This window comes from Schistocerca cancellata, chromosome 5 (assembly GCF_023864275.1).
Source record: "Schistocerca cancellata isolate TAMUIC-IGC-003103 chromosome 5, iqSchCanc2.1, whole genome shotgun sequence".
In the NCBI taxonomy this organism is placed as follows: domain Eukaryota; kingdom Metazoa; phylum Arthropoda; class Insecta; order Orthoptera; family Acrididae; genus Schistocerca; species Schistocerca cancellata.
The window spans coordinates 356314078-356335395 of NC_064630.1; the positions used below are offsets into that span (position 1 = coordinate 356314078).

At 44.3% G+C, this 21318-nt stretch overlaps 1 protein-coding gene across 1 annotated transcript in view; it reads left to right on the plus strand.

Moving 5' to 3' along the window:
• The first annotated feature begins 402 nt into the window (after nucleotides 1-402).
• The window catches only part of LOC126187643 (G-protein coupled receptor 52-like), a 359276-nt gene continuing 338360 nt past the window's right edge, over nucleotides 403-21318 (plus strand). The window contains exon 1 of the mRNA XM_049928844.1: nucleotides 403-543. Within this exon, the coding sequence (XP_049784801.1) occupies nucleotides 408-543 (136 nt within the window). The 5' untranslated portion in view covers nucleotides 403-407. The remainder of the gene's footprint in view (nucleotides 544-21318) is intronic.

Consider the following 21318-nt stretch of genomic DNA (forward strand, 5'->3'; position numbering starts at 1 on the left):
TCGGTTGGAAACTTTCCTCATGTCAGCACGTTTTAGGTGTCGCCACCGGCGCCAACCTTGTGTGAATGCTCTGAAAAGCTAATCATTTGATTATCACATCATCTTCTTCCTGTCGTTTAAATTTCGCGTTTGTAGCACGTCATCTTAGTGGTGTAGCAGTTTTAATGGCCAGTAGTGTACGTATTTTGTGGAGCGTAGCTGAGTATGCGTACTTGTAGTTTCGGGCGCATAGCTACGCCCATGTGGCTAAGCTGTACCGCGCGGACCGCAGATGATATGTGTCCGGTGGTGGTCGGTTGCAGGCGGATGGCGGCGCCCAGGTGACGGGGCGATGGGCGGCCGGGCGAGCCGGCGCCGGCGGTGTCGGCGCGCGCGGCAGCGGCTCGGGCAGGGGCACGGCCGTCGCCATGGTGACGCTGACTGAGCTGCTGCAGGGGCCCTCCACGCTGGACGCGCTCGCGCACGCCGCGCTCATCTTCACCGCCGGCGTCGCCATCATCGTCACCAACGTGCTCATCATCGCCACCTTCCTCAACCTGCGCGGTGAGTCCGCCACTCTCACAAACTTATAAAGGCCTTAAAAAAAAATAAAAAAATAAAAATAAACTGAATCAGATTATTTGACTTGTCGCTCTAACGAAGTAGGCGAGTGTCACTAATATGTCCCGTGGTCTTGTCGTGGAGTGTTTATCTTCGGCCGTTAGGTCAGACGATAGAAATGCCACTTGCACGCTTAGAGTAGCAGATTGACGGTGACCAACTTTAAACAGAACTTGATTAATTTTCACACATATTTATTAAAAATAATAACAAGTATAAAAATTACTTAACTTGGCTCTGGATGCTATTTATAATTGACAATCTGAAGTTCCTTTGGTACTGGTACGTTAATCTTATTCTCACATATATCTCTGATACTAGAATGAAATTTTCACTCTACAGCGGAGTGTGCGCTGATATGAAACTTCCTGGCAGATTAAAACTGTGTTCCGGACCGAGACTCGAACTCAGGACCTTTGCCTTTTGCGGGCAAGTGCTCTACCAACTTTTTTTTTTTTTTAATCTCATTTTTTTCGCTTGTGTTCGTTGTATCTGCTCTGAGCGGACGTCGTAAGACATCCGTTTAAGTTCGTTGTTGATCGATTAACTCAGTTTTTTTTATTACAGAGGGCGACTAACCCTCTGACCGAACACGCTGAGCTACCGTGTTGGCATCAACTGAGCTACCCAAGCACGACTCACGCCCCGTCCTCACAACATTACTTCTGCCAGTAACTCGTCTCCTACCTTCCAAACTTAACAGAAGCTCTCCTGCGAACCTGCAGAACTAGCACTCCTGAAAGAAAGGATAATGCGGAGACATGGCTTAGCCACAGCCTGGGGGATGTTTCTAGAATGAAATTTTCACTCTACTCCGGCACACAGCTTTAATCTGCCAGGAAGTTTCATATCAGCGCACACTCCGCTGTAGAGTGAAAATTTCATTCTAGAAACATCCCCCAGGCTGTGGCTAAGCCATGTCTCCACATTATCCTTTCTTTCAGGAGTGCTAGTTCTGCAGGTTCGCAGGAGAGCTTCTGTTAACTTTGGAAGGTAGGAGACGAGGTACTGGCAGAAGTAAAGCTGTGAGGACGGGGCGTGAGTCGTGCTTGGGTAGCTCAGTTGGTAGAGCACTTGCCCGTGAAAGGCAAAGGTCCCGAGTTTGGGTCTCGGTCCGGCACACAGTTTTAATCTGCCAGGAAGTTTCATATCTCTGATACTTGCCAAAAGTGTCTATACATTTATCATCATGGCTATGTACAGGAATATGGTAATCTTATTAGGTGCAGGCTGAAACTTGACTATAGACTGGTACAGACAAATGTAGAACTCGCACAGACTGGTACAGACTAATGCTGACTGGTAATCGGAGGTCTGTACACTTGTTATAATACCTCGCTCGTTCGTGTATCACTGCGCGAGTGTGATCCGCGAGGAGAGAAGGTTCTACGTAAGCAGCAATCTCATTGGATGCGTTACATATTAATACGCGGATCGCCAGAAGCAGAATTTGGTCCGTCTCTATAGCAGCGCCATCTAGTAGTGCGGAGACGGACGAGCGCTGCGCCTGCGCTGATGTGCTTAGCGGGGCGCGCTCTAGTGGGAAATTTGTGTACGCGCTGACTACGCGGAACTACGTACAAAACACTAAACAAGACATTTCTCACCCTCACGAAACATCACTCTAAAGCCTAGTTTACACATCGTCACTAGGTTGCACGCAACTGCGCTGCCGGCCACTGAGCATGTGCGCCATGTGTTTGCGCAACTCGTTGGTGAAACTAAACACTTTCGGCGTCTTCCAGCTTTGGCGACACTAGTAGCATGAGTTTTGAGGTTATATGTGTTCGTAGAGTCTAGATAAATTGAAATATGAAGTGGTGAGCGGAGAATAATGTTCGCTTTTTAAATATCTATGCTTCTATGCTTTGCATAAGTGTTTGCGGGATTTCAGTGATGCTGGTTACAAAAATAAGCAACAAATTGCTGCCGCTGAGACCGTCATGTTCGATCATAACATAGATGGTTTGACAATATCTGAGCTGCAGGGCAAAATTTATTGAGTTAGGAGCACATATACAACTGAATTAAGAAAAATACAAACAAGTGTAATTCTCACCAACTGCGACATAATCGCGTGTACAAACAGTGTTCCAATACTGTAAAATGCTTTTTTATTCCAGTCTATGATCACAAATGAATTCGTTAGGTGATGACCGGTTTCAGTTTGCAATGACCATCTTCAGAAAAGATCTGAAGATGGTCATTACAGACTGAAACCGGTCATCATCTAAAGAATTCATTTGTGATCAGAGACTGGAATAAAAAAGCATTTTAAGTGTAACTCTAGCTGTGGCAATGCTCTCGTCTGTTGTTGTTGTTGTTGTTGTGGTCTTCAGTCCTGAGACTGGTTTGATGCAGCTCTCCATGCTACTCTATCCTGTGCAAGCTTCTTCATCTCCCAGTACCTACTGCAACCTACATCCTTCAGAATCTGCTTAGTGTATTGATCTCTTGGTCTCCCTCTACGATTTTTACCCTCCACGCTGCCCTCCAATGCTAAATTTGTGATCCCTCGATGCCTCAGAACATGTCCTACCAACCGATCCCTTCTTCTGGTCAAGTTGTGCCACAAACTTCTCTTCTCCCCAATCCTATTCAATACCTCCTCATTAGTTACGTGATCTACCCACCTTATCTTCAGCATTCTTCTGTAGCACCACATTTCGAAAGCTTCTATTCTCTTCTTGTCCAAACTAGTTATCGTCCATGTCTCACTTCCATACATGGCTACACTCCATATAAATACTTTCAGAAACGACTTCCTGACACTTAAATCTATATTCGATGTTACCAAATTTCTCTTCTTGAGAAACGCTTTCCTTGCCATTGCCAGTCTACATTTTATATCCTCTCTACTTCGACCATCATCGGTTATTTTACTCCCTAAATAGCAAAACTCCTTTACTACTTTAAGTGTCTCATTTCCTAATCTAATTCCCTCAGCATCACCCGACTTAATTTGACTACATTCCATTATCCTCGTTTTGCTTTTGTTGATGTTCATCTTATATCCTCCTTTCAAGACACTGTCCATTCCATTCAACTGCTCTTCCAAGTCCTTTGCTGTCTCTGACAGAATTACAATGTCATCGGCGAACCTCAAAGTTTTTACTTCTTCTCCATGAATTTTAATACCTACTCCGAATTTTTCTTTTGTTTCCTTTACTGCTTGCTCAATATACAGATTGAATAACATCGGGGAGAGGCTACAACCCTGTCTCACTCCTTTCCCAACCACTGCCTCCCTTTCATGCCCCTCGACTCTTATAACTGCCATCTGGTTTCTGTACAAATTATAAATAGCCTTTCGCTCCCTGTATTTTACCCCTGCCACCTTCAGAATTTGAAAGAGAGTATTCCAGTCAACATTGTCAAAAGCTTTCTCTAAGTCTACAAATGCTAGAAACGTAGGTTTGCCTTTTCTTAATCTTTCTTCTAAGATAAGTCGTAAGGTCAGTATTGCCTCACGTGTTCCAACATTTCTACGGAATCCAAACTGATCTTCCCCGAGGTCGGCTTCTACCAGTTTTTCCATTCGTCTGTAAAGCATTCGCGTTAGTATTTTGCAGCTGTGACTTATTAAACTGATAGTTCGGTAACTTTCACATCTGTCAACACCTGCTTTCTTTGGGATTGGAATTATTATATTCTTCTTAAAGTCTGAAGGTATTTCGCCTGTCTCATACATCGTGCTCACCAGATGGTAGAGTTTTGTCATGACTGGCTCTCCTGAGGCCATCAGTAGTTCTAATGGAATGTTGTCTACTCCCGGGGCCTTGTTTTGACTCAGGTCTTTTAGTGCTCTGTCAAACTCTTCACGCAGTATCTTATCTCCCATTTCATCTTCATCTACATCCTCTTCCATTTCCATAATATTGTCCTCAAGTACATCGCCCTTGTATAAACCCTCTATATACTCCTTCCACCTTTCTGCTTTCCCTTCTTTGCTTAGAACTGGGTTGCCATCTGAGCTCTTGATATTCATACAAGTGGTTCTCTTCTCTCCAAAGGTCTCTTTAATTTTCCTGTAGGCAGTATCTAACTTACCCTTAGTGAGACAAGCCTCTACATCCTTACTTTTGTCCTGTAGCCATCCCTGCTTAGCCATTTTGCACTTCCTGTCGATTTCATTTTTGAGACGTTTGTATTCCTTTTTGCCTGCTTCATTTACTGCATTTTTATATTTTCTCCTTTCATCAATTAAATTCAATATTTCTTCTGTTACCCAAGGATTTCTATTAGCCCGCGTCTTTTTACCTACTTGATCGTCTGCTGCCTTCACCACTTCATCCCTCAGAGCTACCCATTCTTCTTCTACTGTATTTCTTTCCCCCATTCCTGTCAATTGTTCCCTTATGCTCTCCCTGAAACTCTCTACAACCTCTGGTTCTTTCAGTTTATCCAGGTCCCATCTCCTTAAATTCCCACCTTTTTGCAGTTTCTTCAGTTTCAATCTGCAGTTCATAACCAATAGATTGTGGTCAGAATCCACATCTGCCCCAGGAAATGTCTTACAATTTAAAACCTGGTTCCTAAATCTCTGTCTTACCATTATATAATCTATCTGATACCTACTAGTATCTCCAGGATTCTTCCAGGTATACAACCTTCTTTTATGATTCTTGAACCAAGTGTTGGCTATGATTAAGTTATGCTCTGTGCAAAATTCTACAAGGCGGCTTCCTCTTTCATTCCTTCCCCCCAATCCATATTCACCTACTATGTTTCCTTCTCTCCCTTTTCCTACTGACGAATTCCAGTCACCCATGACTATTAAATTTTCGTCTCCTTTCACTACCTGAATAATTTCTTTTATCTCGTCATACATTTCATCTATTTCTTCATCATCTGCAGAGGTAGTTGGCATATAAACTTGTACTACTGTAGTAGGCATGGGCTTTGTGTCTATCTTGGCCACAATAATGCGTTCACTATGCTGTTCGTAGTAGCTAACCCGCACTCCTATTTTTTTATTCATTATTAAACCTACTCCTGCATTACCCCTATTTGATTTTGTATTTATAACCCTGTAATCACCTGACCAAAAGTCTTGTTCTTCCTGCCACCGAACTTCACTAATTCCCACTATATCTAACTTTAACCTATCCATTTCCCTTTTTAAATTTTCTAACCTACCTGCCCGATTAAGGGATCTGACATTCCACGCTCCCCTCCGTAGAACGCCAGTTTTCTTTCTCCTGATAACGACGTCCTCCTGAGTAGTCCCCGCCCGGAGATCCGAATGGGGGACTATTTTACCTCCGGAATATTTTACCCAAGAGGACGCCATCATCATTTAATCATACAGTACAGCTGCATGTCCTCGGGAAAAATTACGGCTGTAGTTTCCCCTTGCTTTCAGCCGTTCGCAGTACCAGCACAGCAAGGCCGTTTTGGTTAATGTTACAAGGCCAGATCAGTCAATCATCCAGACTGTTGCCCCTGCAACTACTGAAAAGGCTGCTGCCCCTCTTCAGGAACCACATGTTTGTCTGGCCTCTCAACAGATACCCCTCCGTTGTGGTTGCACCTACGGTACGGCCATCTGTATCGCTGAGGCACGCAAGCCTCCCCACCAACGGCAAGGTCCATGGTTCATGGGGGGGGGGGCTCTCGTCTACAAGACTAAAATCTCATCGTTCCAGTTCGCCAACTCTTTGTTAAGGAATATTGTTGACAGGTTGGAAGGCCATACAAATTCAAGAAGCTGCATTCTTTATTAGATATTCATCTATTAAAAACGTCGCTGCAGTGTTCCCCATTCATATATGTTAGAAATTTGAAATATTGCCACTGTACAGATCTAGCTTCAAGAGAGTAGTATGCAAACCATTCTCTTCATAATGCGGCCTGCTTCGAATAATTACTGTTGTTAATGTTAATAATTATTACTGTTAATAAGTATTGGTGTTAATGTAAAAGCGTCATCACCAACTAAAACCGCATCTTATAGCATGCCGAGTGTTCACGATTGTAATGCATGCAATGTCATATGTAATTTCAGTTCTGGCGACAGTGCTTCATGCATTACAATATTTTTATTCCTTATCATATAATTAACTCTATTTAGAAGAAACGGTAACAGTTCTGGTGACGTTCTAAGACAATTAAAAGAACTTCTTGGATATACCGTTATAAATTATTTCAGCAAGGATGCTGAGCAACCGAGCTGACGTCTTTTCTTCATCCAGTCACCAATCTAAACACGTTTCTTAATGTTTTATTATACAGCGATTCCACGCAACAATCTTTAACTCCATCACAAGTCGTGTGACTTGCAGCTGCTAAAACTTTCATTTCAGACACGATTCAGGAACCACAAAACGACTAAATGAAGTGTATACTGGTTTCGCCATGTCTACAGTAAAATATGAAACCATTTGCGTGCAACTCATTCCGCGCAGCGAACGGTGCAACCCAATGTCGTCGTGTAAACTAGGCTTAATACACAGCCTCTTGCCTTGATAGTGGCCTCACTTCTAGTACAAATTGCCTCAGGTATGCCATATCTTGCTGAAGACATTCATTAGATTTAAAAAGTTGGGACTTCTCTGAAACAACAGAGTGAGACATTCCTGATTTCGCAGTTGTATGGAGGGCGATTCAGCTGCCCGTACCTATGGGTTTTACGCAACCTGCAACGTCTTCAAAAACCACACGCGAGATTTTCATATTCTTTCGCTCGCTATGCACAAACTGTTAATGCTACAGAAAAAATTAACAGGACCCTTTTGTAGGAAATGTAATGCAGTTATTTTGTACTGGGATACGTTTCTGCTACAAGCCATAGTTTTCGAATTATTCGAGAAAAATGTGCAAAAGTGATTGTCAAACGCGTTTTTCTTGAATAGCTCAGAAATCGTGGCCTCCAGAGAAAACGTACACCAGAGAAAATTTACTCCATTCGAACAGGCCTTGGAAGGGCCAACGGTACCGACCGGCCGCAGTGTCATTTTCAGCCCACAGGCGTCGCTAGATGCAGATATGGAGGAGCATGTGGCAAGCACACCGCTCTCCCGGCCGTATGCCAGTTTACGAGACCGGACCCGCCACTTCTCAATCAAGTAGCTCCTCAGTTTGCCTCTCAAGGACTGAGTGCACCCCGTTTGCCAACAGCGCTGGGCAGACCGGATGGTGACCCATCCAAGTGCTAGCCCAGATCGACAGTGCTTGGTGATCTGACGGGAACCGGTGTTACCACTGCGGCAAGGCCGATGGCAGACAAAATTCAACTGCATTAAATTTCCTACAAAAAAAAGTCACATTCATCTATTTTGAAATACTAATAGTTTGTGCTTAGGAATCATAGCAAACTAGATAATATGAAAATCATGCACATGGTTTCTGAAAGGGTTGTAGGTTGCATAAAATCGATAGGTAGGTGCAGCGACTCACGCTGTATATATCTGATAAAAGAGAAATACCAACGTAATCAACAAAAAGGTGTTGAAATAATTCAGAGGTGACAAGGGAAAATTTGTGCTTGTCAAGGACTCGAACCCATATTTCCTACTTTACACAAGGTGCCACCTTAACTGCTATGGATATCTGGGCACACTTTCCGTCCAACCCCAATACTTAATTTTACTTCCATAGTGTGTGTATACGGCTGCGGAATCATGAATGTGTGGTGTCTGTTCTTTTGCAGACACCTATAAGCACATACGTAGTAGTAATATATACGCCTTGACGACATTTCATGATATCTCAGCGCGGATGCACCCTAGGTCCGATCTCTTGCGAGAATCACGTTAAATACTGCAAGCAACGAGGAGGTGGATAGGGGGCGCTACGGATGTTGTTTGCGAAAAGTTGGAAACTTGGTGCGGACGTGGAGCATGTTCTGATAGCCAGAGAGGTTAAGGCAACTGCTGACATAAAGTGGCAATTTCGGGTTCGAATCCCGGTCTGGCCCAAATTTTCACTTGTCGCCGTTGAATTATCTCAATGTCCTCATACGGCTGACGTCGATAGCTCTCTTCCATCGTGTAAAAAGGTTTAAACTAGTGGACGTAGAAGTTTCACATAAGATTGCCCTGACTGAAGATGCCCACTTTACTGCCTCAGTAGTGACCCAAAAAATAATATCATGGCTCAATGTTACTGCTCTTCAGGAATAACACGGTACAGATACGCATACTATGTGCAACAGATATATTTTCGCATCTGAAGCGGTTCAATGCTGTTTAATGGGCAAACTTCTCATCATTGAATCAAACATTTGATTACATGAACATTTTATAGATTACACCAAATTGCAAAAAATGTACTACTATCAGGCTGTCGAATATAATACGGGGTACTCTGCCATAAAGAATTGGTAATTCGGCATTACCATACAACATTGTATGAACACATGGAGGAACAACAGCTAATCCGAAATTTACGAAACTAACTTACCTTCTCTGACCTGAAAACAATCAATGTGAATAATTCTAATGGCTTTACTCTTTCGTAACTGTTTGTGCAAAGTGAGAAATGGATCTCATAGAAGTAACTACCGTGCCAAGGGCACGAGCCTATCCTCCTTTGTCGTTGTTATACGAGACACCAATACGCGTGTAGAGGTATAAATGTATGTGTAATTTCATTTATTTTGATGGGAGAAGAAAGGGTATCTGAAGACTGAAGATTTGGTTTTAATCACTGATTATTAAAGTCGGAGAATGCAGGTGGTTCACATACAACATCAAAATTGGTGTTACATGAACCACGAGGTGCTTACGCCAGTATCAGACTAACACTTCGTTTACAAATTATTCTTGAAACGATCAAAAATCAGAAAATCCTAGACAAATGAGTTCGCTACTCATTTCGGTTACGAATCAATGTACCGTATAGAAAACCATAGACTGGCCCACATGAATCGAAAACTGAAAGATTCGCACTACGTCATCATGGCTCGCAAGAAGACAAACACATTTAAAGCATGATTCGCCAACTTAGCAAGCTGCTGTAGTATTCTCTGGTTTATGCCTCTCATCTTCGGAGAAAATACATTTCGCAACTCTCCTATTGTTATCACTGATACAAACGCTGGCTGTAGCCACACATCGCTCTGTTTCCTTCTCAGTACGTCTCATAAGAGCCTCCTACCTTACTACATCGCAGAACAGAACCAGCAAGAAGGAATAAGGAAATCATGGTCACTTCAAAATTGCAGGCAACGCTGTCTCTACAGCAGCCTTGCAATTCCATTGACTGAGCCGCGATTCGTTAACAGACCTTAGTTAAGATAACCAGCGTACTAGAACAGTAGTGACCAGACAGAAAATCGATTAGTGGGCGCGAATATAACAACAGAAGTGTGCTGACGAATAACAGACGCGTAAAACTTAAATCATGATAGCTGTCAATGTAACAAACAACTTTCAATACGTATTTTTCATCCTAAAAGATCCAAAATGGATTCTCCAATATATAGAACATCACAAAATATAAAAATACACGATAAATGTTTACAAAAAAACGTTTCTCAAAACACGTAAATGTTCAATACGCTGTGATGCACATGATAACACTTAGGTAGCTGTAACCGCGCATCGTCATATTACAATACTTCCGGTGAGGCTGCGGGAATTAGATTAGGAAATGAGATGCTTAAAGTAGTAAATGAGTTTTGCTATTTGGGGAGCAAAATAACTGATGATGGTCGAAGTAGAGAGGATATAAAATGTAGACTGGCAATGGCAAGGAAAGTGTTTCTGAAGAAGATAAATTTGTTAACATCGAGTATAGATTTAAGTGTCAGGATGCCGTTTCTGAAAGTATTTGTGTGGAGTGTAGCCATGTATGGAAGTGAAACGTGGACGATAAATAATTTAGACAAGAAGAGAATAGAAGCTTTCGAAATGTGGTGCTACAGAACAATGCTAAAGGGTAGATGGGTAGATCACATAACTAATGAGGAGGTACTGAACAGAATTGGAGAGAGGAGAAATTTGTGGCACAACTTGACTAGAAGAAGGGATCGGTTGGTAGGGAATATTCTGAGGCATCAAGGAATCATCAGTTTAGTATTGGAGGGCAGCGTGGAGGGTAAAAATCGTAGAGGGAGACCAAGAGATGAATACACTAAACAGATTCAGAAGGATGTAGGTTGCAGCAGGTACTGGGTGATGTAGAGGCTTGCACAGGATAGAGTAGCATGGAGTGCTTCATCAAATAAGTCTCTGGGCTGAAGACCACAACAACAACATACATTGATAGCAGTACTGCAACCTCCCAGGGTAGCCGAGAGCGCTAACGCGCTGCTTCCTGGACTCGGGTAGACGCGCCGACCTCTAATCGAATCTACCTGGTGGACTAACGCCGAGGGCCGGTGTGCTGGCCACCCTGGATGTGGTTTTTAGGCGGTTTTCCACATCCCACTAGGAGAATACCGGACTGGCCCCACGTTCCGCCTCAGTTACACGACTCGCGGACATTTACAGACGCTCGCACTATTTCATGGCTTACACTCTACGCACACAGCTGGGGTACACTCATTCCGTCCCGGGGGGCACGGGGTGGCGACAGGAGGGGCATCCAGCCACCCCCTCACATTAACATGCCGCGTCCGTTTAACCAAAACAGCAGACCCCGCAACGTCAGGATTAATGCTTGGAAAGAGAGATTAGTAGCAGTAATGCACTGAAGTTTTACGTAAGTCAGATTCTATATATTGCTCGCATTGTCTGATACACTGAAGTCACAGCGATTTAGATGGTCCCCTGTACATTACAATAGGCGGGATATGGTTCTTAACATAATGTGTGATCACTACATACGGCAATGCTTGCTCTGCAGCGTATTACTAAACTGGCAACAAATTTGGTGAGGGATTCTAGTGTTAGGGCGTTCAATTCCTCCATAAGCGCTGTTTACAAGGGATGGGATATCGTTTTTGTATGTGGACGTCTCCTAACCGCATCCCACACGTGCTCGATGACATTTAAGTATGGGGAACACTCGCCAAATATCCTCTCGTTCCAAGAGCTCCTCCACCTCCGCTGTTTGATGCGGCCCCTCGTTGTCATGGATAAAAATGTGTCAGGGCGTGATGCACCCGTGAAAAGACGCACATGGGCAAGGAGTACAGTGTCACTAAAACGTTGGCAAATGAGTGTATCGCGTTCAAGGATCTGGAGGTCAATACGCCCATGCAACATTATGCCTCCCCACTACATTACACATGGGCCATCAAAATGGTCGTGCTCGACAATGTTCCTGTATGCATTATGTATCCCCACCTCTCGGCGTATGAGCGCACATCCAGCATTGTCGGACATGATCTAACACCGCGATTGGGGTGGTCTGTCCTTCTCCACGACTAGCGACTTAAATCCCAAAGCGCACGCGTGGAACGCCTTGGGAGGCGTATTACAACGCTTCCACATCCACCAACGACCATCAGCAGTTGTTACCCGCGCCCCTGGAGGAATGGAACGTTTTACGAAAAGAATTCCTCAAGAACCATAAGGTCAGCATGGGAGCATTGCTATCTGTGGTGATCACGTTCTTCCTTTTTTTTTCTTCTGACTGGTTTGATGCGGCCCACCACGAATTTCTCTCATGCGCCAATCTCTTCATCTCAGAGTAGCACTTGCAACCTACGTTCTCAGTTATCTGCTGAATATATTCCAATCTAAGTCTTCCTCTACAGTTTTTGCCCGCTACAGCTCCTAGTCTCATGTAAGTAATTCCCTCATGTCTTAACAGATGTCTTATCATCCTTCTCCTTGTCAGTGTTTTCCACATATTCCTTTCCGCTCCGATTATCCACACAACCTCCTCATTCCTTACCTTGTCAGTCCACCTAATTTTCAACTTCGTCTGTAGTACCACATCTCAAATGCTTCGATTCACTTCTCTTCCGGTTTTCCCACAGTCCATGTTTCACTATCATAAAATATTGTGGTCCAGACGTATATTCTGAAAAATTTCCCGCTCAGATTAAGGCCTATGTTTGATACTTGTAGACTTCTCTTGGCCAGGAATCCCTTTTCGCCAGTACTACTCTGCTTTTGATGTCCTCCTTGCTCGGTCAGTCATTGGTTATTTTGCTGCCTAGCTTGCAGACTTCCTTAACTTCATCTTCTCCGTGACCTTCAATCCTGATGTTAACTTTCTCACTGTTCTCATTTCTGCTACTTATTATTTTCGCCTTTCTTCGATTTACTCTCAATGTATATTCTGTACTCATTAGACTGTCCATTCCATTCAGCAGATGCTTCTTCACTTTCACTCATGATAGCAATGTTATCAGCAAATCGTATCATTAATACCCATTAACGTTGAATTTTAATTCCACTCCTGAACCTTTCTTTTATTTCCATCATTGCTTCGTCAGTGTAGTGACCATCCGGTCTGCCGAGCTCTGTTAGCAATCGAGGTGCACTCAGACCTTGTGAGGCAAACTGAGGAGCTACTTTGTTGAGAAGTAGCGGCTACCGTCTCGTAACTGACATACGGTCGAGAGAGCGGCGTGCTGACCACATGCCCCCCATATCCTCATCCAGTGACGCCTGTGGGCTGAGGATGACGCGACGGCCGGTCGGTATCGTTAGCCTTCCTGGCCTTCGGGTGTAGTTTACTTCAATAGTTCCTGAACAGCAAGGAGGAAATACTACATCCCTGTCTTACCCCTTTTTAGTTCAAATGGTTCAAATGGCTCTGAGCACTATGGGACTTAACATCTGTGGTCATCAGTCCCCTAGAACTTAGAACTACTTAAACCTAACTAACCTAAGGACATCACACACATCCATGCCCGAGGCAGGATTAGAACCTTCGACCGTAGCGGTCACGCGGTGCCAGACTGAAGCGCCTAGAACCGCACGGCCACACCGGCCGGCCCCTTTTTAGTCCGAGCATTTCGTTCTTGGTTGTCCACTCTTATTACTCCCTCTTGGTTCTTGTACATAGTGTTTATTACCCGTCTCTCCCTATAGCTTACCACTATTTTTCTCATAATTTCAAATAACTTGCACCATTTTACATTGTCGACAAATCCTAAGAACGTGTCTTGATTTTTCTTTTTGTCTTGCTTCCATTATCAACTGCAACATCAGATTTGACTTTCTGGTGCCTTTACCTTTTTAAAGCCAAACTGATCGTCATCTAACACATCCTCAGTTTTCTTTTCCATTCTTCTGTATATTTGTCAGCAACTTGGATACATGAGGTGTTAAGCTGATAGTGCGATAATTCTCGCACTTTTCAGCTCTTGGAGTCTTCGGAATTGTGTGGGTGATATTTTTCCGAAATTCAGACAGCGTATTGCCAGACTCATACATTCTACACACCAGCGTGAATAGTCATTTTGTTGCCACTTCACCCAATTCTGATGGAATGTAATTCATCCCTTCTGCCGTACTTGGTCTTAAGTCCTCCAAAGCTCTCTCAAATTCTAATTCTAATACTGGCTACCCTACCTCTTCTAAATCGACTCCCGTCTCTTCTTCTATCACATCATTCAAAGCTTCCCCCTCACAGAGGCTTTCAATGTACTCTTTCCACATATCCGCTCTCTCCTCTGAATTTAACACTGGGTTTCCGGTTGCACTATTAATGTTACCGCCCTTGCTTTTAACGTCACCGAAGGCTGTTTTGACTTTATTATAAGCTGTGTCAGTCCTTCCGACTATCATTCCTTTTTCGATTTATTCACATTCTTCAAGCGGCCATTTCGTCTTAACTTCTCTGCATCTTCTATTCATTTTATTCCTCTGCGACTTGTATTTATGAATTCCTGAATTTCCCTGAACATTTTTGTTCTTCCTTCTTTCATTGATCAGCTGAAGTATTTCTTCTGTTACCCATGGTTTCTTTATAGTTACCTTCTTTGTACCTGCGTTTTTCTTTCCAGCGTGTGTGATTGCCCTGTTCCAGAGATGTCCATTCCTCTTCAACTGTACTGCTTAGTGGACTATTATTTATTGCTGCACCTACAGCCTACTTAAGCATATCTCGTCATCCCACTTCTTTGAGTATTGATCTTCCTGACTACTTCAGCCTACTCTTCATCACAACTACATTGTGATCTGAGTCTTATATCTGCTCTTGGGCACGCCATACAATCCAGAATCTGATTTCGGAATCTCTGTCTGACCATGATGTAATCTAACTGAAATCGTCCTGTATCATTCGGCCTTTCCAAGTATATCTTCTCCTCTTGTGATTCTTTAACAAAGTATTCACTGTTAGTAGCTGAAATTTATCAAAGGACTCAATTAGTCTTTCTCTGTCCCTAGCCCATATTCTCCTATAACCTTTTCTTCTACTCCGTCCCCTGCAACTGCATTCCATTTCCCCATGACATTTTAGATTTTCATCTCCCTTTGCAAATCTTATTACCCTTTCAATATACTCATATACTTTCTCTATCGCTTCATCTTCAGCTTGCGACGTCGGCATGTATACTTGAACTGTCGTTGTCGGTTTGCTGTCGATTCTGATAAGAATAACCCTGTCACTGAACTGTTCACAGTAACGCATTACCTGCCCTACCTTCCTATTCATAACGAATCCTACTACCTTTTACCACTTTCTGCTGCTGTTGATATTACCCTATAATCATCTAACCAGAAATCCTGGTCTTCTTTCCATTTTACTTCACTGACGCCTACTACACTCCTGGAAATGGAAAAAAGAACACATTGACACCGGTGTGTCAGACCCACCATACTTGCTCCGGACACTGCGAGAGGGCTGTACAAGCAATGATCACACGCACGGCACAGCGGACACACCAGGAACCGCGGTGTTGGCCGTCGAATGGCGCTAGCTGCGCAGCATTTGTGCACCGCCGCCGTCAGTGTCAGCCAGTTTGCCGTGGCATACGGAGCTCCATCGCAGTCTTTAACACTGGTAGCATGCCGCGACAGCGTGGACGTGAACCGTATGTGCAGTTGACGAACTTTGAGCGAGGGCGTATAGTGGGCATGCGGGAGGCCGGGTGGACGTACCGCCGAATTGCTCAACACGTGGGGCGTGAGGTCTCCACAGTACATCGATGTTGTCGCCAGTGGTCGGCGGAAGGTGCACGTGCCCGTCGACCTGGGACCGGACCGCAGCGACGCACGTATGCACGCCAAGACCGTAGGATCCTACGCAGTGCCGTAGGGGACCGCACCGCCACTTCCCAGCAAATTAGGGACACTGTTGCTCCTGGGGTATCGGCGAGGACCATTCGCAACCGTCTCCATGAAGCTGGGCTACGGTCCCGCACACCGTTAGGCCGTCTTCCGCTCACGCCCCAACATCGTGCAGCTCGCCTCCAGTGGTGTCGCGACAGGCGTGAATGGAGGGACGAATGGAGACGTGTCGTCTTCAGCGATGAGAGTCGCTTCTGCCTCGGTGCCAATGATGGTCGTATGCGTGTTTGGCGCCGTGCAGGTGAGCGCCACAATCAGGACTGCATACGACCGAGGCACACAGGGCCAACACCCGGCATCATGGTGTGGGGAGCGATCTCCTACACTGGCCGTACACCACTGGTGATCGTCGAGGGGACACTGAATAGTGCACGGTACATCCAAACCGTCATCGAACCCATCGTTCTACCATTCCTAGACCGGCAAGGGAACTTGCTGTTCCAACAGGACAATGCACGTCCGCATGTATCCCGTGCCACCCAACGTGCTCTAGAAGGTGTAAGTCAACTACCCTGGCCAGCAATATCTCCGGATCTGTCCCCCATTGAGCATGTTTGGGACTGGATGAAGCGTCGTCTCACGCGGTCTGCACGTCCAGCACGAACGCTGGTCCAACTGAGGCGCCAGGTGGAAATGGCATGGCAAGCCGTTCCACAGGACTACATCCAGCATCTCTACGATCGTCTCCATGGGAGAATAGCAGCCTGCATTGCTGCGAAAGGTGGATATACACTGTACTAGTGCCGACATTGTGCATGCTCTGTTGCCTGTGTCTATGTGCCTGTGGTTCTGTCAGTGTGATCATGTGATGTATCTGACCCCAGGAATGTGTCAATAAAGTTTCCCCTTCCTGGGACAATGAATTCAAGGTGTTCTTATTTCAATTTCCAGGAGTGTATATGTAGATTGAGCATTTGCATTTCCTTTTTCAGATTTTCTAGTTTCCCTACCACATTCAAGCTTCTGATATTCCACGTCTCGACTCGTAGAACGTTATCCTTTCGTTGATTATTCAATCTTTTTCTCGTGGACACCTTCCCCTCGGCAGTCCTCTCCAGTAGATCCGAATGGATGACTATTCTGGAATCTTTTGCCAATGTAGAGATCAGCATAGCACTTTTTCAATTACATGCTCATGTCCGGTCGATACACGTTGTGTCGTTAATGCAGTGGTTTCCATTGCCTTCTGCATCCTCATGCCGTTGATCATTGCCGATTCTTCCGCCTTTAGGGACAGTTTCCCACCGCAGGGACAATAGAGTGCCCTGCACCTCTGTCCGCTCTTGAAAAGGTCGTTGACAGAATGCGGCTGACTTATTACGCCGGAAGACTTCCGCTGCCAGCGCTGATTATTAATCAAAATTTGAGCGGTGGCGGGTTTCGAACCAGGGACTCAGGACGTTTCGATTTTTATTTTATTTTTTTTCATTTTGTTCGTTATTGATCGTTGTGTTTGGTCGTTGCGGACGTCGCAAGACATCCTGTTCAAGTTCGGTGGTTGATCGTTCCACTCAGTTTTTTATTACAGAGGGCTGCTAACCCTCTGACCGAACACGCTGAGCTACCGTGCCGGCAGTTATGAATCAAAGACGCTACCCATAGATCACGGGTTACATATGGGGGGGGGGTCACATACTGTGTTAAAAACGGTGTCTCGACTTTTGTAATCTCCAAGGGACTATCATAAATCGCGGTGACGTCAGATTAATTATTATCTTTGAATACGTGTCATTGCTGTGTGTCTCACATAATATTTCATTTACCTTTTGGATAGTACTGCAGAAGTTCTTTCTGTGTATGGTCCAAGTATCATCCAGCTCTGTCACTCGGCAGTGACACATCATGTGAAAGTAACTTTCGTCCTTAATTTTTGCAGACCAGCGTACAACTCTCATCGTCGCTACGTGTCCCTCCACCCTACTCATTTGATAAGCTGAATGGCGATGCAAGCAAACAACTACCTGCTATTGAACAACAGATTCATCCGATAGCTTTGTTGACAAAACCGCAAATTATAGATTGAAAACTCTCTCATAATGGAACTGATCAAGAGCTAATCTATCATACGATGTTCAGTGTAACAGCTGATCGATGATCAATAGGCATTCCTAGCAATAATGACAACCATCTCACAAATAGTCATATGCTAATAGTATTAGATGGCAGTCGTAAACCATCCCCGAGTCGTGCCTAGAAGCTCAATTCGGGTTCGAACACTGCCTAGCACATCTTATTTAATTTCTGCTGAAGAAATGGTGATAAGTTTATCTGGAGAAAGGTTCGAGTTTCGGTCTCAAAAACATAATAACACTGAACTGTGTACATTCAAAATTTCTTAATCAGTTTGTCTCATTCTCCATCATGAATTTTTCCGCCAGAGGTTCAATCAAGCAGGATGAGCACTGGCGAAAATCGAACCTCTGCTTACCAGGACCGTTCCGTGTGACGACAGCCTTGTGTAAAATATTCTCTTAGTTGATGGTGTTTCGCAGGTTTTTTACGTGCTTCAGGCGTTATATGACGTCAATTCTACGACTTGTGTAAAATGTACTCGGTTATCCTGCCTCGTTCGCTAAGGGTAGTTCGTTCCTTTTCGTGAGAATAAGTCTAGCAAAATAGGATGAGCCGTGGGAGGAGAAGACATAACATAAAGCCGATCGCTCAAGAAGATGAAAAAGATGTAGCGGCCGTTAAGGACAATCTTGTTCTCAAGGTCCACGGAGTTTGCATTCCTTGTCAATTCGGAAGCAACTATATTGGCCACTCAATCCGTACAGTTATCAAACGTTGTGCAGAACATAACAACGCATTAGGAAGTCGTGATATAGGAATCGGTGGTTGGTAAACACAGCTTCAAGAAAACACATAAAATTACGTCTTTATGAAACATAAATCATGAATATGCATCAGGCTAGTGGAGTTGCCATGAGACTGGTCGTAGAGACCATAACGTGCAATAATAAGTTTTATCGAGTCAGCAGCTTTAATTTTAATGGTACTTAGCGGGCTCTCGACGACAAGAGTTTGCAGAAAAATTCGCCGCCCTGTTCCCCGACATCGACAAGACCTCTCACAGCATGACGACAGTCGGCTATTACAGACAAAGACGATGAAGGTCGTAGGCTCGAGTGTATCTTCCGACTCGAAGCGGTAGTAATATCAGAATATGTCATGCAGCATTTTTCTCTCTTTCATATATGAGCAAGTATCAGTCTTCTTTCCTATCCTTTTAACCGTCATGCCTTCTACTTCTTATGGGCGATGTAGAACGATTCTACTCCCGCGTAGGTACATTTCACGTAAGGACAGCGAAGACAAGCAAGAATAATTAGGGCTCGTACCGAGGAGTATAGATAGTCGTTTTACCATAGCTCCGTTCCCCAGTGGAACGACCGCAGCTCGTGGTCGTGCGGTAGCGTTCTCGCTTCCCACGCCCGGGCTCCCGGGTTCGATTCCCGGCGTGGTCAGGGATTTTCTCTGCCTCGTGATGACTGGGTGTTGTGTGCTGTCCTTAGGTTAGTTAGGTTTAAGTAGTTCTAAGTTCTGGGGGACTGATGACCATAGATGTTAAGTCTCATAGTGCTCAGAGTCATTTGAACCATTTGAACCCAGTGGAACGAATGACTATGTCCCACTATGCCCACTATGGTGGCTCGCGGTGTATGTATGGAGATTTAGGTGCATAAGTAGATGTAGCTATTGATATTTGCATCTTTGCATTGTCTATTCGAGAGGGCTAGTGTCTTTCATGTAAGCAGCAGTCAAATGAAAACGAGACAGATGAAAAAGAAGTAAGTTAATTATTTATTGTTTCAAAAGCAATCGCCATAATTTTTAATACTATTAACCCACTTTGAGAGAAGACGCTCATTGCCTTCATAGAAAAATGTTTACAATTTCCTATGGAACCACAAAGCAAATCGACGGCCAGGAATGTCTTTCTCCATATGCTGCCAAGGTTGTTTCGAGTATGTTGCAGAAGTTTCACCGGGAAGCCCTTATGCACAGTCCCTATCTCCCCCCACACGATTTCCATATTTTAAGAGCTCTGAAGAATTCATGGCCGTCAGTTTCCTTCATACGAATATGTGAACGCCTGGCAACAATCATGGTTCCATAGGCAACCTCAAACATTTTTCCATGAAGCCATTGACCGTCTTGTCTCAGAGTGGAGTAAATGTATTTGCAGTTATGGCGATTACTTTTGAAATAATGAACAATTTACTTACTTTATTTCCATCAGTTTCGTTTTGATTTGGCTGCTACTTACAACAATCTGAAGTTCATTAGAAAATGTTGAGGACGAAACCCTACAGCTCTGGTTGAGATGTTTCCTATGAGCGGCCAAATCTGATACAGAGACGGCGTAATACCGCTGCCGTTCCGTCTGCTCTTAGAATGCGATCCACACGAAAATTGAAAGTTCCACAGCTGCTGCCTACCGACGCCTGCAGACTACCTCCTGACGGCCTATCGCTTACCCGTGCATCGACTGCCTCTAACTCTCCTCTGACTACCTCTGCTTCTTTTTCTCGGAGCGTCCTGCTGCGGAGTTTTTGTATCATTTTCCTCTTCGACCCCGCCGGCTATTGCCATGACGTAACGTCGAGGGCTACTTACCTTCTTATTGTCTGGCATTGTGCAGTATTCTTCAGTCTTCAGTAGTTTTTCAGAGGCTGTTTATAGGGGTAGAGACACCTCTCTTAATATGGTCATACACGGCGTCCTAAGCCCTGTATTGGATCCTCATGACGTAGTGCTGTCCTCACCAGAAGGCCATCTCTCTTTCTCCCTCTCGTCCCACGCTCTCTCTCTAACCAGAAGTGTTATAAACTTACTAACCTTAATTCCAAGCCTTATCACGGATCCTGTTGTCAACAAACACAGAGCCCTCTTTGTCTGTTAATAGCATGTCCGCCCATCTCCTGGCGTCGGTCACCCATCCCGCTTCCGGGTCTGTGACTCCTCTCGCTATGCCTACTACTTTGCTATTCTCTGTTTTACAGTTTCCTCTTTCTGTTATGAAATGCCTTGACATTTCCCTGCTTGTTATGAATAACGCAACTCAGACTTGGCTTTACTCATGGATATGACAATATGGCTTTGATGCACTGTATGTCAGAGGTTTGTATAAAGGCATGGTATCACGCTGATATGACTGAACAAACTCTTCTTGAGCTGCCATCAGTATCAAGTAACTACACGGGGTGGGAAAAATAAAACTGGCCCACAAAACACACTCCAAGACGAAAAGAAACGACGCACCACGAAGAAGAAATGGGACGGAAATCGATAGATGTGATGTACATGTACAGACAAGCACATTACAATTTCAGAAAAACTGGATAATTTACTCAAGAGAAAGATCTTCTCAAACTGAGCATGCCAATAACGCATTGGTCCACCTCTGGCTATTATGCAATCCAGTCATTCGGCTTAACATTGATTGTCAGAATTGTTTGATGTCCTCCTGAGCGATATCGTCCAATTAGCGCTTTAGATCGTCAAACGTCCGAGCTAGTTGGAGAATCCCGCTCACAATACTCCAAACGTTCTCAACTGGAGAGAAATACAGCGA